The following is an 18,214-nucleotide window of genomic DNA, read 5'->3' as shown; positions in this document are numbered from 1 at the left end:
GTATTGTCCGAGTCAGGGTCCTTTTATTTTACTGTAACTTTGGAAGTTGTGTTACCAATGCTTACTGTTTATTTGATACCCATTTGGTAATGCAATTAATAAAAACAACAAGGTTTGGGTTTGTTCTTCAGATGACTGTGACGTTAACGTGTAAGCTCAATAATGCTCCAGCTCAACCAACCATATTGTAATATCTAAGTAATCATCTTGAAATATGACATTAATTGTAATATACACACATCTTATTGTGAGGTTGATTTCACATACACTACTTCGACGTTAGCTTGTCTACATACTTGAGCATAGCCAATTTAAATTAACCTTAGCGATGCATACAGTTCTACCTACATAATAAAATATCTCTCTAAGTTACAAGGATGACCTTATTTTATCAACCTCAAGCAGAAGCCGTTTGTTCTACAGTATTATCCCATTTAACGCTTAACACTTGTCTATTTCGTTCTAACCTTTATATACAGTCTATGATTTTAACTTGTAGGCTACGATTAGCATCGTTAGCACCGATGTAGCTACCACTCGCTTACAACTAAACCAAGCCTTAACATTCATTACGTAGCCGATTAAAATCATTAACACATAAATAAGTACTCGAATTTCACTTACCGCAAAACCGCATTCATGCACCGTCTGTTTCAACCGCAGAGCGAGTCACAATAGTCCGATATATAAGCATGAAGAACAAACAACCACGGCCGGCTTCAAGTTGTGTTCCCTGGATGAGCTGAGCAGGCAGAGTCCCTGTAGCTAGCTTCACGGAGCAGGTAGCAGAGAGACAAGAAGCTAGCAGCAGCAGTCACTTGACAGAGCCGTCACTCAATGTGACCACGCCCTAATTTATGCAAAAACATTAAGACCTAATATAAATAAAAGGGTCGTGTTAGAAAACAATTCACTCACAGATCCATAATCATGAAGGTTGAACCTAACTATATTCATAATAATATTTATTGCATCCATGGGTAGAAACATGTTTTTTTCTGCTGTAAAGTTGGGCATTTTAACATGGGGGTCTATGGAAATTGCTCCTTTCTGCAGTCAGTCCCTATCGGCCAATATATGAACTGCAGTGTGTGGCACTTCCGTATTGGCGTCCCGGCTCTTCCCCAGAGTTTGCCGCTTGGTCGGGACACGTAACATGAACGTGCCGGGCGGCGCGGTCCCGTGGGTTAGATGCGCGTTCATAATGCAGAGGGAAATAACTCTCAGAATAACGTTATTAGCACATTTTTACAACTTGAGGAACAAATGTTTTTAATAAGGGCTATACAAGTGTTCATACTGGGTAGTTTATTTAGTTTAAAAAAAATTATCCAACGAGTTACAGACCACTCTTTCCCCATGTAAGTCAATGGGAAAAAGTGTTTCCGGGCCTGGCAACCAAACGGAAGTGTAGTACCGCCGTTTGGCCAGCACGAATATTTTCATCTGAGTCCGGCGCACTTCCTGGGGGCTTGCTACCTGCCTGACAGCCTTCCATCTGTGCACAAACTTATCTCATGCCCTCATTGGTCATGTGCGCGTTCGTGTGTGTTGGAGGTGTAAGGAAGTCTGAATGAAGAGGCAGATTTTTTTCGGCTGCGTAGTTTCAAATTCTAGCGCACTCGAGCTGGTTTCTCCAAAATTAAGTCTGGGAAATCACCAACAGAATGTGGTTCATATCGAGCAATCTCACTAATTAACTCTGACGCTAAGATATTGGCGAAAGTATTAGCATGTAGGCTGGAGAAATACCTCCCATTTCTCTCCGATCCTGACCAATGGTTTTGTCAAGGGGCGTCAGGCCTTTCACTGTGTCCGTCGGGTCCTAAATATCATTCATGCCTAGTCAGAGCACCCAGACACAGCACGTCTTTGGACGTGGAAAAAGCCTTCGATCGGGTAGAACACACAAAGTGCTTTCTCGCTTTGGCTTTGATTTCCCTACCTGGATTAAAATATTATATAATAAATCAATAGCTTTGGTGACCACTAATAATATAATATCCAAATGTTTCAATCTTGCCAGTGGCACGCGCCAAGGCTGCCCCCTTTCCCCACTTGTATTTGTACTTGCAATAGAGCCATTGGCAATCGCTAATAGAAGTAATCAAAATAAGCCTGGCATTAAATAAATAATATGGAGAATAGAATTGGATTATTCGCGGATGATATTATTGTGTTTATATCCCGTTTAGAACAGTCATTACACAACCTCCTTGACACTATTGACAAGTTTGTTAAGCTTTCAGGTTATAAACTTAACATATCAAAATCTGCTATTCTTTTCCTTAGGCTTGCAGACAGATTGAATCCACCTATTCAAACACTGTTCAAAGTGGTCTTGAAAGCTTTACTTACCTTGGCATACAAATGTCACCAAATATTGATAACTTAATTAATGCTTCATCATTTGCAGATACTAAGTCAGTGACAGAATCAATCGACAGAAGGTTGAATCTAACAATTTCCATGATAGGTCGTATAAATATTATTTAAATGAACATTCTCCCGAAATTCCTTGACCTTTCTCAGTCCATTCCTCTTAGTCCCCCTGCTAACTGTTTTGCAAAAATGAAAAGGATGTTTTGTAGGTTCATCTGGAATAATAGAAGGGCGAGGCTCCGCATATCTTTGTCGTATCTCCCCTCTCATAGTCTGCCAAAACCAAATCGTCAATGGTATTATTGGGCAGCCCAACTCTTTGTTGCCTCCTGCTGGTTCTCACTAGAAACACCAGTTTCCTGGGTAAGCATTACAAAATATAACACATCTCCTCTACCACTGAGCCTATATTTGTACTCGGCTACTCAAAGAACTTAAGAAATGTACGCAGAATCCCTTCTTCAAAAATACAATACAGGTTTGGTATGAGGTTCATAAATACAGAGATGAAACTAATACTATCCCAATTTTCGCCAATCTAAGGCAACAGTAACTTTACACCTGTTAAGAAAGATATGGACTTTAAATTCTGGGCCGATAAAGGCTTATGTAAGATTGGAGATTTATTCGATACAAATATTCTTATGTCTTTCCAAGATTTACAACGGAAATATGACATTCAGACTAAACACCTATTCAAGTTCCTGCAGATCAGAAGCTTCATATCCAAGACGCACAAATCCTTATCCATTCCTTCTCTCACCACTTTGGAAGAAATTATAGTAAACCATCCAAGAGAGGCCTCATTTCTTGTTTCTATGGGGTTATATTATTTTTTTCCCAGGGCCATATGTGCACTAAACGCTGCTAATATTTAAATTATATAAGCCTTCCGTACAATACGAGGGGAATCGTGCAATTTAATTTATTTATTATTTATTTATGTACATATTCCCTATCATGACTTTTTAAGTCCCATTTATTGTTTTTATAGTGTCTTGTTGTTTTTATATTGTCTTGTTTTTATATTGTCTTGTTGTTTTTATATTGTCTTGTTTTTATATTGTCTTGTTGTTGCGTGTTGGCACCTTGAGTCTATTGTAATTTCGTTGTACCTGTACAATGACAAATAAAGATCTATCTATCTATATTGGATGGTTCTCAAGGTTCCTCAGAAAATAAAAGACTGGTGTGGAGTGAAAACCTAAATAGTATCATTTTGGTTGAAGAATAGTGGAATGGCAGAAGGCATGTCTCGAGGCTCAAACACAATCCATAAACACCCATTTTAAAATTAATCCAATATGACACCAACTTTACTGAATAAACTTGATCCCAATATCCCAGATTCATGTGTTAAATGTGGAAACAAAAAATAGATACTCTTCTTATGAGTCTGCCCGTATATTCAGGCTTTCTGGAAGGAAGTTCTTGACATCCTTTCCTATGTTACAGGTCTGAACTTGTCATTATGCCCTAAATGATGCATTCTCTGTATTTTTCCTGTAAACTGCAAGTCTGCAAGTCTGATAAAAAAAAATGACTGTCTGCTAATTATTTCAAGCAAAGCACACCATAGTCAAGTCCTGGAGATCTGTTACTAAACTGAGTTTGCAGGTCTGGCTTGGTGGACTCTCAAATTCCCTTGCTCTTTGCCTTTGTGCTTAAGGGTAAATATTCTACCTTCGACAGGATTTGGAGAAGCTTTTTATAATTTCTCGAAGGGAAGAACGCCACAGCAGCCTTTATATGATTTTGCGATTTCATGTGACATGTGTATGCTTATTTTTCTTTTAGTGTATATTCATTTGATTTTAAAAACAGGCAGATGTAATTTATTTTGAAACATGTAATGGGACTCAATGAAGAACCTTTGTAGGAAGATGCCCTGATGTGTATCTGCCATCTATTTTTGCTCCTTGCTCGTTCTTCTTTTTTATGATCAATGTGAAGTGAAATTGTTCATTAAAAACACTTGATTAAAAAAAAACCACTTTGTCCTGAAGCTTAAAACCCCCAACAATTCATTGCTTGGAGTTAGAGACAAATATTGTACTCTTCTTGGAGTTCCATGAATTTACTTGTGTAGCTTTCAAGTAAATAATTTGAGCAATAACCTGTGTTTTGATTCACTATTACTATTACATTGTTTTTCTCAAGTAATTGCAACTGAACATATTGTGGAACATTCTTATTTTGTTTTTTTGGATTCAATTCTATTACCCCTTTTCCAGAATATCAGTTCAGTTCGGTTCAGTTTGGTTTACCACCTCCCGGAGCGCAAGTTGTGCCACATCATGAAATCAATGTTTACATCGCTGTCTTCTCGGTAACGCTGCTCACAACAACAATGCAGAACAGAGCAGTAAATCACTGTCTGACTGACACAAGCAACGTCCCCTGAAGCATATTTCCAAATAAGTAAATGTTTTAAAACATTTCAATTGACACTGTTTAACAACAGAAACAGTATGCTGCTCTTCAAAACAAGCAATCGATAGCGAGCAGATCGTCATAACAAGTGAAAAAATGATGTATACAAAAACGCAGTCTATTCACTTTGTGTTCCCTGCTCTACTGCTTAAATCATACTCACTAAAAACCGTTATTGCTCGGGTTAATCTGGCTCCAGCGTCCGACGTAACCCTTTTACGTATGCGGTTCTCGGTTCTGGCCCAGCAGATTGTCTGTTCCAAATGCGAACCAGTTTTTGGCCTCGCTGCAGTGGACCCGCAAAAAACTGATTTGCAGTCGGGCACCGGAACAACTTTGTCAGAAAAGGGTTATATGTTGTTTTTCTTTGTCTGCACTTGGAAATATTGATAGACCCAATTGAAATGCAAGACCTGTTGTGATGTTTTATTTTTTTGTTGACAAGCAATATATGTTTTTGCCTGAAATAAATTGTCACTGGCAACCCCAATACACTTATGGTACTTGTACAACCTTTGGATTTAAAAAAAATATGAGAATTTCTTAATATTTCGACTCAATTTGAGAACCCATGTTCACTTTTGACATAACTAGAATTACATCCTCTAGACAAGAAAACAAAACAGCAGTGAAAGTGTAAACTGATCCCAGAGCTGATTAAAGTGCTCCACAGGAGAGGCTCTCTCACCAGTCTGCTGGCCACTCTGTTGATCATGATCCTCTCCGGCAGGTCCATGGTGTTGGCGATGGTCAGTACCACAAGGTGGGGCGTGGCGCCGTGTCGGCCAGTCAAACAGATTGTACATGACGTTCTGCTTCCTGGTCCATAACAGGTCCAACTGTACCACACAAGGGGTTTAAGATGGTTAACATGCCGTCATGTGATCACATCCATCTTCTGGTACCAACATTAGGGGCCGAACAACTAGGCCTTTTGTATTCATATTATAGTAAACATTTTTCAAATTGATAATATGGTGGGAAAAAAGGATACGATGAATGTGTAGGTAATCAAAGACTTTCTTTTTAAGTTTCCAAAATATATAAAATGTTCTTGTAAAAATAAGTTATGTACAGGTCTATATTAAAAGGAATTACTATTTTTCAAGTGTCCAAATATCATTATCAGCCTCTGAGGGAAATGTTTTTAAAGCATATATTTTGGTCCCAGCTTCACAGTTGGCACACAGCTGTCTGAGGATTTTGTTTCATAGCTGCAAATATTCCCTATATATCTATTTTTTAAAAGTTTCTTCTGGTTCTAAAAGCACATAACATTCTAACCTGCATAACATCAGCATGTTAGTGAATAATCCTACATCATAATATTGTAATTACATATTTTCCTCAAACTATAACTCCTTATAAGAATATTTTCTCTATCTTAGTGAAATCTTATACAGATTTTGACACTTCCATTGTGCACTGAGAAATGGCAAGAAAGATGTGCAAGTCACGTTACTACATTAATGAAATGCTCAAATAAAACAAAACTGAAACAGTTAACTCGTTTTTAATACCAATGGGTGAAATGTGTAAGATGACAACCTGTAATCACATTCTGTCAACATCTGTTAATGAACAAGTGTTTGCTGAGACCTGGCACCAGAGCAAACAACAACATCAATGTCCATTCCGATTCCCCCGCTCTCAGCTTCTGACCCTCAGGACCCTCGTTCTTCATAAAGACAGCTGTACACAAACTGAGTCTCCAGGAGAACATATGCAGTTAGCAGTTGACACGCCTTTGATCGCAGTAATAAAAAAAGGAGAGGATCCGACATGTTTGAAAAATAAATGTTACATTTTAGCAAAATGTTCATGTATAACCACCCCAGGTAGTTGACAACAGCTACCATAGGAAAGACAAAAAATAGTGAATAAAGAAGGCTTATTTATATCAAAAAATGCAGAGAAAAAAAGAAAAACTGCATCACGGCTCGACCTTGAGCTCACCTGAGTCCAGGATCAATGTTGGCTTCTCACAAGACAATATAATAATAATGCATTAACTTACACCAAAGCACAAATATAGCAATTTAATTTATATATATTGGCGCTTAACAATACCAATTCAAATGTTTTAAACTACACATTTAAAGTAAGATATTTGGCTCCTACAACAACTAAGAAGTTTATTGTTGTTTAAAATGCCCGAGTGATTTCTCTAGAAACAGCTGCTAACTGTAGTTTCATTAAGTGAGTCATACAGTGTAGTCTTGGTAATAAAGGAACATGTCACTCAGGGACCATTAATGATTCATTGTTTTTTTACAACAATGGCGCTCAATGGCACAGAGGAATTAGATATATCAGGCTTTGATAAATGTTTTTTAGGAGATGCATTCATTGTTTGTTTCAATTTGAGACATTAAATGCCAGCTGATTTAATTTTATACTTGAAAAATAGTTATTTATACGTTTTGGGGCAATTGCAACTAAATAAAAGCTCATTACTATGAACTTACTTCGTCCACCAGCAGCACGGTGCTCTCCTTCCTGGGTGCAGGGTTGCTGAATCTTTTCTCCAGCAGAGCTGCTGCATGGTCGGCAGTGGCCTTCTGACCTGTGAGTTTCTGCAGGACCAGACCACTCAGTCAGTGGACCCACCAGAACCCTGGGTACATTTCCCATGATGCAATCTGGCTTTTTAGGGGTGTTGTACAACTGCCTCTTACTTAATGTGTAAAATGTATGAAGTGGCTATTTCAATACACAGTAAAAACATCTTCCTTCACATTCTAATCCCTTAATTGTCACAAAACGAAAGAAGTTTTGTAAAGCTAAAAAATAAAATTAAAAACAGATATTTACATTGAGTTAAAGGTGACCTATCAAGCAAAATGCACTTTTGTATGTCTTTTATACATGAATATGTGTCCTGGTGTTCCAGGGAACTCACCAAGTGTCAGAAAACACAACCCTCTCTTTTCCTCCATACCCAATCTCTAAAAACGGGGGCTGCAACGGATCTGATACAGACTAATACAGATTTGAAAATTATCTGACGTCAGGAACGAGGAGCTCCGCCTATATGAGCAACTCTCCACCTATCAGGGGAATGTGGGGTTGGGCCACCGCCGGCCATTGCCGCTCGAAAGCGCTGGAGACGCTGTAGTACATATGCCAGGCCTGTAAGTGGCGCTGTAGTCTGCCACAAAAGCAGCGAAGAAGACTTCCCTTGCATGGTTGCCATGGTTGCCCTTCTGTTTATTCTCCGCTGTGGCTCTTTTTCTCCCTCCCCGAGGCAAGCGTTTGTTCCTGCTGCTGTTATTCATTGCAATCCCTCCCTCGCTGTAATTCTCTCCGGTTTGCCACTAGCAGATGACAAACACCCACCTCACCGCCTCTTCCAAGGAACGAGGGGACCGTGCGGCAGAGTTTCAGTTAGATTTTTTTTCGCCGGTCAACATGTCCGTTAAAGTTGAAATCTTCCAGACAAAATCAGAAAAGTGCCGGTCAAAGGTCTTCTTTGTTATTTATTGAGATTTAAAACAAATGAATAATGACTATATAATCATCAGAATAAAACACGGAGGACGGAGATCTCTTTTTGTCCCCACTGCAGCCTAGCAGCTGATCTCAAAGCATGCTCCCCTCTCCTGCAGGGGGGCGTGGTCAGCTGCAGCTCACAGAATCAGCCCCCTGCAAAAACAGGGCTGGAAAGAGCAAATAGAGCGAAATGAGGCATGGCTAAAATGCAGGATATTTTTGGTATTTTGAAAAAATATATATATTTATATTAGGGCTGTCAGTCGATTAAAATATTTAATCACATGATTGTCCATAGTTAATCGCGATTAATCGCAAAAATTGTATCTGTTCTAAATGTACCTTAGAGGAATATCTTTCAAGTTTTTAACACTCTTATCAACATATGAGTGGACAAATATGCTTTATGCTAATGTTTATTATCATTTGAACAATGACAAATATTCTCATGAATATTAAACGCAACAACTTCTGGACATTACAAATATTCGCCTCAATTCAACCTGGAACCTCTCTCATTCAATAATACAATACAGTGTGTGTGCGTGTGCGTGTGCGTGTGCGTGTGTGTGTGCGTGCGATGGAGGCATATGCTCGAACGGGAGCTGCCTGGACGCTGCAATCATGTTGCGCACTATCTGTGCTGAGTGTGCTGACTTTTCGTACAATGTACCACTGTCTGGCTTCCTGCATAAAGTCAAGTGCTCGGCGCAGTTGTCGGCGAAATGTCGCTCCTCTGTTTTCATTGAAACAGCTCCTTATATCCGTTAGCGCAGCTAGCTAGCACCAGATGCTAACAACAACAATACACGTAAGGTCTCTCTCGCTTGCACGCGCCACACATACACACACCCTCCCGGTCCTCCCAACAGCCAGTCGGTGCCTGCCGGTGAGCGTGGAAGTGTGGTCTGCCACAAGCGGGCGGCAGGAGCGGGGCTGTCAGCATCAGCTTGTACTGTAGATGGTATTTTAAACTCGATGCGCTCTGAAACTACGGGGCGGCCGGGACAAAAATACACATGCGTTAATCGCGTAAATAATTAGTGACGTTAATTTTTGTTTGCGTTAACGCGTTATAACGCGTTAACTTGACAGCCCTAATTATATACTTTATATAGGTATGGCCCTACAATATATTGTTCAAATTATAGCATGATAGGTCACCTTTAATGTCTGCTTGATGGGGCTCAGGGAATAAAGAAAAATGATGTGGGAAAAGGCAAAACAAATCTACAGTGTTTGCCCTGTAAAGAAAACAATGTTTTATTTCTGACTTCCTAAATGTAAGTTTCATATAACTGGGCTGCAGCGCTCCCTTCTAAATTATCTCAGAAAAATAAAATGTTTCTTTTTTGTGGACTTTGTTGAATTAAAGTAAAAACCCCCAAAGTAAAGACCCCCAACATTTTGGCAGGTTTAAAATTCCATCCCAACATTTTTATTGTTTATTCTATTGTTATATTATTTCAACAGCAGTGTCAGATTGATCTTTAGAAAATGTACGACATCAAATCATTTGTGCATGCCCCTTTGTTTTTGGTGTGGCGTTTCACGGCTGTCACCTGCAGGATCTGGACATAGGCCTGATGAGGATCAGTCATCTTCATCCCGTTGATCTCGATGAAGTGGAAGGGAGAGATCTCGTCCATGTCGGTGGCGTGCTGCAGACAGCGCATCACCTCGTGAACGGTGGCCGTCTTACCTGTGCCTGGCACACCTGAGATGTACATACACCTGAGACACAAAGAACAACAATCAGCACAAGAAATCCTTAAAATGTGCAATAAAAGATAAAATATTAACATAAGTAAGCACAAATGTTCGAATTGTACAATATAAAACAACAATATCTAAAAAGTGTATAGATGTGTTAATGTGACAATTAAAAACAAAAAAGTGAAATAACCAGCCAAATAGTTTACAATCTTATTAATGCCAACAGTAACTGCACATTTTAACGTTATACTAAGAACTGGCACTGTTTATGAGGGATACACGAAATATTTTTTTTCAAATTAAAGTGACACTGATTTACAATTAAAATAATTATTGACTGATTTAAACTGAAGGAATGGACATGCATTCAAATGTTTGGTTACTCCATCTTGTTTTCTTATTTCATTTTGGTAGTTTCACTTCTTCAGGACTTCAGAAACAGCTTATCAGTTCACATGCAAACTGTCTCACAGGATAAGGCTGCATCTACACGGAGACGAAAACGAACCGAATTCGATATCAAAAAAGTCTTCCGTCCACACGCAATCAACTCAACCTACTTTGGGATGCGTTCAGTGGTTCTCAACCTGTGTTACGCCAGCTCCCGCTAGTGGTAAGCGTAGGTATCTTTTTTTTTTTTTTTTTTTTACATTTTATTTAACCTTTATTTAACCAGATGAAAACATTGAGACAAAATCTCATTTACAATGCTGACTTGGCCAAGAAGGCAGCAACTTTACACGTTCTTGCACATAACACAGACATATAAAATACAGAGAACACTACTAAGTAAACAAAAATACGAAAAGCAGTCACTACATTGTGCACATTTGGGACAGTAAGAAAGATACACTACTTATTACTACAAGAGCAGCTGGTGGTAAGGACATCAGTTTGAGGCTTGATTGAATAACATTAATTGAAAATAAGCTTGAGATAATTGAAACTGTGGTTTGAATAAATTCTTATAGGCTATTGTTGTTTTTAGATTTAGAAACGAACATTATTTTTCTGCTGTTGCTAATGACGACCATACTACCCACGAACGATTAGCGAACGTTGCAAGCAAGCTAAAGAAAGGAGAAAGCTGAATGATGTTGTGAGAGAGGTACGGAGGAGCATATTACCAGCGAAAGTGAACAAGTGAATGAGGAGGACAGTCATCAACGAAGAAGTGACTCAGGAAGAAGGCATTTGCGCAAAGAATGGAGAGAAGGCTGTGACCGAGGTCAAAAGCTGAGAAAGCACACACTTGTCCTTAATTGTTATATTTTTTTCTTTTCTTTGCCACCACAGAAATGGCAATAACAAACATCAGCAGACTGAAGATTAGCTATTAGCCCTTAGTATAGGCTCAATCTGCTCCTGGAGGCTTTCATTATTATTGTGGAACTGAATTCCCAATAGGACATTCACACTTTGGTATTTGGTACATGTATGTACAGTTGTCATTTGTTTGTGTGAGAATAAGGTATTATTTTTGTTCTTTATATCTCACTTGTGGTGTGTGCGTGTGTGTGTGGTGTGTGTACGTGTGAGTGTGAGTGTGAGTGTGTGTGTGTGTGTGTGTGGGTGTGTGGTGTTGGTGTGTGTGTGTGTGTGTGTGTGTGTGTGCGTGTGAGTGGTGTTGGTGTGTGTGTGTGATGTGTGTGTGTGTGTGTGTGTGTGTGTGTGTGTGTTGTGTGTGTGTGCGTGCGTGTGAGTGGTTGTTGGTGTGTGTGTGTGTGTGTGTGTGTGTGTGTGTGTGTGTGTGTGTGTGAGAGAGAGAGACCTTGTACATGTAGCTGTGGCTGACAATAAATAATGTTATTATGACTACATTTGCCTCCGAGTCCTGCATGAACTGTGCATAGACTGTATTTTAACATTGGTCATATGGTGGTACTTGGAGAGACACCTATTTTCTCAGGTGGTACTTGGTGTAAAAAGGTTGAGAACCACTGGTCTATACGATAGAGAACTGTAGCAGATACAACCCGTTTCGTGTCCGTGTGGACGGGGCCTAAGACTGTGCCCAAACGACTGTTGCGGCTACAAAAACCGAACCGAAACAATACTTGCAACAACAAAAAATATACCTTTGTGTGGGCAATGGATCTCATAGAAAGCCGCCATTTGAAGAAGAGCCCCTATTTTTCTATATAAGTGACAGATCTGGGGACTTGTCAACTGTGGGACCAAAGTCAGGATTGGGATCTGGATCTTACCCTCCTGTGCCGTCAACAATTTTGCTCTCCACAAAGCTGTAGATGTCCTGAAACTCTTGCTCTCTGCAGGGAAGAGACTCTGGCACTGAGGACACATGCAGCCTGAAGAGACAGATTGATTCACATTAAACATTAACAATAAAATACAAGTTATTCATGTTCAGTTAACTCTGCAGATCAATCTGCCTGATGATTAACATTTAATCAAAAGAAAACTTGAGAATTTACTAATGGCGCGTTTCCACTGCAGCGGGTAGCTCGCTTTAAGCGTGCCGAGCCGTGCGGGGCCCGTTTTTGGTTGCGCTTCCACTTGGCCTAGTTTTGGCCCGGGGCTTACTTTTCACCTTTTTTCTGGCCCGACTAAATCGTGGTTCTAGGGCCAGGAACAACCAGGCTGAGTCGGGCTGAGTATGCTAAACTAGAGAGAATCGCTGGCAAGGGGGCTACAACTACAACAAGATGAACATATTTGACCGTGATTTAATTGTAATACACGTTTCAAAATGATGCCGAAGTAACAACATACTGATACCGGTTAGTAAAAACCATGAATTAATGCTTTGACAAGTCTGCAGACAGACGGCAGGCGAAAAACCCTTTTAAAATGCGTGTTTTCTAAATGGAGCTTGGCTAAGCTAACGTTATATATGCTCCGACCGTCCACACTCACAACAACGGCCTATACAGACATAAATAAACCTGCGACTGTATTCGCCATGACACAGGCAGTCTGTGGTTTGTACTTGTTTAACTTTGTCTAGTTACTGAACAGATATGAGGAGCTGTGAGCTCTGAGTGCTAAGAGCTAACGGCTGTGTTGTTTTTTGGGGCGCTCATTGAAGATGACGTCACGGCTCCGCCTACACTGCGTTACTATAGATACTACCCCAGTTCCTAAACTGTAATGGAAGCGCAGCATTAAAGTGAGCCTAATAAGGCCTTACCAAACCGAGCGAGGCCGAGCGAGGCTTGCAGTGGAAACGCACCATAAGTGGAAAAATAATTGGTCATTTGTTTGTTTTACCATTTTCTCAGCAACTTATAAAGGTTAATTAATGGTATATGGACTTACTGAGTATGCAGTTCTTTTCATGGAAAATACTTTTTGCTTTGGCGAAAACAAAGAAATTGAAGACATAAACTTAGGCAATTTTGGGAATTTGCAATTTAAAATAATAATAATTTACAAACATTAAAACTAACCAAGTAATAATATATTAAATCGACGATTAAAATAAATTCAAACATTGGCCATGTCAAATGACGTTGCATCACACCTCAGTCTAGCCTCCTAGAACATTAGCAGGCTGTTGGGCTGGTCTCAACCTGCAGGGAATGCTGGGAGTGGCGTGGTGAGGAGTCCGTGGTGTGCCGGGTGTTATCTGCTAACGAAGTTAAAAGAAACAAGGTGAGAAAATAAAAAAACACAGTGAAAACATTCCGTCTGTTGGAGATGTTTCCAGGACTTGTACCTTCCTGTTTGGAGTTCTTCGCGGCGTTCTGGTGGAGGTGCGAGTTCTCTGCTTCGAGCGAGGAGTACGACAACCTGCCGCATGTCTGCCCTTTTTAACCAACACCTCATCATCGCTATCCAGCGCTGCCTCCTTTTCCCCACCATCATCATCCTCATCATCCTCACTGCTGCTCTGGAGTTCCCTTTTGGATGGAACAAACTCGTCCTCGTCCTCTCCGTCTGAGTTCAGGTCCTGCTGGTCGTCCAGAAGATTCCTGATCGAAACAGACAGTGAAGCTTTAGTACTCATAAATCTTCCAGGATATATTATTAATTGATTAATCAGGGCAATGAAAAAAGCAAAAGGATGACTTGCTCTCTGCACTCACAGCTGTTTTCTGATTCGAGAGGACACCAGCTGGGCCGACTTTTCTTGGAGCTCCTCGGTGTGGCGGTGATCGGCAGCATCGGAGAGGTTTCATTATCCACTTCAGCACTGAACACATCAACAGCGTAAAATCTGTCATATTTTAATGGTTTGGTCAGACTTCCAATAAGCAGCAAACACAGGTTTCAGGTGTGTCCAGAAGGGTCAGTGGGATGTTTCAGGTCTGGTACTATGGGCCCACCCTTGGACAATGGATGTAAAATGAGATTGATTAGTTGTCTAGTTTGCACACAGCAGTGTTTCCCCTATAGTGGCGGCGCTAATTAGGGCCCGAGCACGGAGCGCTAGGACCCAACGGCGTCCTAGCACGAAGTGTGAGGCACCTATTGTTATTGGGGAATTATTATTATAGTGCTAGCGTTTCCTCTTTTTGAGGTCTTTAGGATGCTTAAAAGTTTGTATAATTTTGCACGGACGCCAGGACCGGTAAAAAATTCAATATTCTGGAGTCAATGGGTTAAATATTCCAACGTGCTCGCTAGCACCATCTATGAAAAACTTAATTAATTTAAATTAGCATAATGTTCAAAACAGTTAAATATTCACTTACATTTCAATTTTCAGTCTTTCAACACCAAACTTCGTATACAGCATCGGTGAAGGGTCAGACACATTACCCTAGGAGATGAGCATGTTCAAAACCATAAATATTTCCGCCATGAATTAAAACGTACTCGCAAAAAGGCGGGGCTTATAAAGAAATGCTCATAACTCATCAACAATGTATCCATTCACCACAGATTTTTGTGGAAAGGTTCAGTCTGTCTTGGGAAATAGGCACACCAAATAATTTTCATTTAGGACTATAGGGGCGCCAAAAACACCACCATTTATAACTCAAGAGCAGATGGACGAATTATTATTATGTTTTTTTACACATACTCTCGGGGTGACTACGAACTCAGATTTAAAGTGTCGCAACAAATTCAGAATGTGGCGTGGCCTATACGTTATTTTTAAATTGCGATTTTAATGAGCTCGGACGCAAAACTTGGGACACACGTCAGAGCCTTTTTCGAGAATGTAAAAAAAAAACGTACATTTTCAAAAAAACTGCTCACTAGCGCCCCCTATTGTGTGGTAGTCACATATAGTTTCTCAGAACTTCACGAATTTTGGCAAAGACATTCCTCATGGAATTGCGGACATATTTGTAAATAGATTCCATTAGCCCCGCCCCCCAGGAAGTCGGCCATTTTGAAAGATGTGCGGTTTTCAGCCATTTTAAGCACATTCTTGCGAACTCCTCCTAGCGGAATGATCGGAAAAAATTCCAATCCAGGACACGTTCAGCCCCTATCCAATATGATACTTAATTGAGAAGAAAATGTTTGATAGCTCAATCGTGGAGGTCGTAAGCTAACAGCGAATACACCATTTTGACGATTTACATGTCGCAAATTAGTCCAAACTACTCGGATATAGTTATTCCGATATTCACGAAACACTGTATACACATTGATATTATGATTGCACATATTTCAAATTGCCTCCCCGCCCCCCAAAAAGTCGACCATTTTGAAATATGTGCTTTTTCAGCCATTTTAAGCACGTTCTTGCGCACTCCTCTAGGGGAATGATCGGAAAAATTCCAATGCAGGACAGGTTTAGCCCCTATCCAATATGATACTTAATTGTGGAGCACATTTTTGAAAAATCACTCGTGGAGGTCGTAAGCTAACAGCGAATACACCATTTTTGACGATTTACATGGCGCTAATTGCTCCAAACTGCTCGCATATAGTTTTCCGATATTCATGAAACGCTGTATACACATTATTATTATACTATTATGCCTTCCATTAGCCCCGCCCCCCAGGAAGTCGGCCATTTAGAAAAATGTGCGTTTTTCATGCATTTTAAGCACATTCTTACAAACTCCTCCTAGGGGAATGATCGGAAAAATTCAAATCCAGCACAAGTTCAGCCCCTATCCAATATGATGCTAAATTGAGAAGAACATTTTTGATAGCTCAATCGTGGAGGTCGTAAGCTAACAGCGAATACACAATTTTTTACGATTTACATGTCACAAATTACTCCAAATGACTCCAAACTACTCGCGTATACTTTTTCCAATATTCACTAAACGCTGTATACATATTGCCATTATGATTGCACACATATTTCAAATTGCCTTCCATTAGCCCCGCCCCCCAGAAAGTCGGCCATTTTGAAAAATGTGCGATTAATCGCGATTAACTATGGACAATCATGCGATTAATCGAGATTAAATATTTTAATCGACTGACAGCCCTAATTTTAACACATTTCAGGAACCGAAATCTGAACTTTGGATAAAGCCAGGTTCAAAATTATTGTTTCATTTTGTAGTCATATTAGTATCTAAGGCTTTTACAGAAGGGATTTTGGTATACAATGTTATATAAGTCAGGCTATGAATGATATATGAACAAACCCTTCAGTATAAGCCTTCATAATTGATAGGAATATAACTGGGTTTGGTGTATCTACGTGATACTGAAGTGGATATTTCGGACTCAGAGGAGGAGAAAAAACTCATTTTGAGAAAACGACCTTTAAGATTGCAGTGTGGCGCTAGCTAAACCCTACTGTTCTTTGGATGACAGCTTGCGCATCAACGCACTCCGTGAAGGTATGTCATGTTCGAGGTCATTTGTTTTTTGTATACCTTGTTTCGTGCAAGTGACAATTGTTGTCGTCTTCTCTGTGAAAGTTTTTTTCGCCGTTCTTTTGCCATTTTGAGATTTAAATTTCTAGCGGAAAGCTAATCAGGAAGTGTTTTAGCACACCACGTGACGCATCTGAACGAATCACGTTATCAGAAATTGACACCAGCCAATGACATTTTGTTTCTTGGTTTAAGACCCCTTTGTACTTTCACGATTGGTTGCTGATGCAAAGGAAATGACCATATTTGGATCCGATGAGATTGTGCAGGAAGAAACGAGCTTTCCAACGATACCTCTGATTACATGGTGCTAACAGCGGTGAATTTAGGAGAAATCGACAGACGCAAATAGACAAACTATAGTAAAATAAACACTTAAATGTGTATTTTGTACGTGTTCCTTCCAAAAGCCTGAAAGAAAACCTGTTATAGAATCAAAATAGCACATCATCTCAAAATAGACCAGTGCATGAAAAACGATGTTTTTGCATGCCGTGACAGTTTTAAGATTTCTTCAAATGCCGTTGCCTTGGCAACAAAATGCTCACTATGAAACACGGTTTTCTCACAACTTCAGTTCAAATGCTCGAAATGGCACAAAACGTCACAGGCTTGGTAACGATGTAGCCATCGTCACATCTAAGCGTATTATGGGGTGTCATCAAATGCCGTTGCCATAGCGACAGATAATTCGCCATCAAGTTAGTTAAAAAGTTTGCAGTTCAAATATTCTGCTGCTTTTCCAAGCCTTTTTACTTTATTTTCTTCTCTCATCACACATTCAAGCCCCCAGTGTTCATGTGTCATTTCAATCTAAATTCTTCACTTTCTTCTTACACATTACATTTCAGCATTGCAATTCAGCATCAGCTTTTCAGCATAAAGCATTCCCACTAGCAATTTCTTCAGGAATTGCATTCTCCAGTTGTTAATTAACATGCAATTGCAGTATATTGGCTCTTTATTAGTCATTAAAAACACTTATTAATGCCTTATTCTACATGACCATATCTACAAGTAATAAGCCATTAGTTGAGAGTTTTTCCTCAATAACCTGTAATTAGTGCTTTTTATTGCAAGTAGGAAGTGTTGTACATGATTTTGGTCTTAATATGCTCTGCTCAATATGGGCCATAAGACAGTAGTACACAGGAATAGTAATTCTCCATAATAACACTTAAAAGGTCTCATTGTGATGGCCATTTCCACTGATCATAATTCCATTGTTGAGGTCTACTAGAATAGATTTATATTGTGCAATTTTCCAAACTCACATTGGTTTCTCATACGCATCTCTGTATATAGCATATGTATTCAGTATTCACTCTGTCCTAAACGGCTTTGTTGGAGCTCAACACACGTGATGACGTCACCAACGAATCGACGACTGAATTAGTTGGCAACAATTTGGTCATCGATTTTAACCGATT

General features: G+C 39.7%; 1 protein-coding gene across 1 annotated transcript in view; it reads right to left on the bottom strand.

Annotated features, from left to right (window-relative positions):
- The window catches only part of orc1 (origin recognition complex, subunit 1), a 66,026-nt gene that overhangs the window by 37,743 nt on the left and 10,069 nt on the right, over window positions 1–18,214 (bottom strand). The window contains 10 exon segments of the mRNA XM_034209860.1: window positions 5,504–5,581; window positions 5,583–5,654; window positions 7,284–7,391; window positions 9,870–10,041; window positions 12,231–12,332; window positions 13,508–13,522; window positions 13,524–13,612; window positions 13,703–13,958; window positions 14,073–14,113; window positions 14,116–14,179. Of these exon segments, the coding sequence (XP_034065751.1) occupies window positions 5,504–5,581; window positions 5,583–5,654; window positions 7,284–7,391; window positions 9,870–10,041; window positions 12,231–12,332; window positions 13,508–13,522; window positions 13,524–13,612; window positions 13,703–13,958; window positions 14,073–14,113; window positions 14,116–14,179 (997 nt within the window).

This window comes from Gymnodraco acuticeps, unplaced genomic scaffold (assembly GCF_902827175.1).
Source record: "Gymnodraco acuticeps unplaced genomic scaffold, fGymAcu1.1, whole genome shotgun sequence".
NCBI lineage: Eukaryota > Metazoa > Chordata > Actinopteri > Perciformes > Bathydraconidae > Gymnodraco > Gymnodraco acuticeps.
Note: the sequence above shows the minus strand (reverse complement) of the source record. Positions and strands in the feature narration are given on the sequence as shown.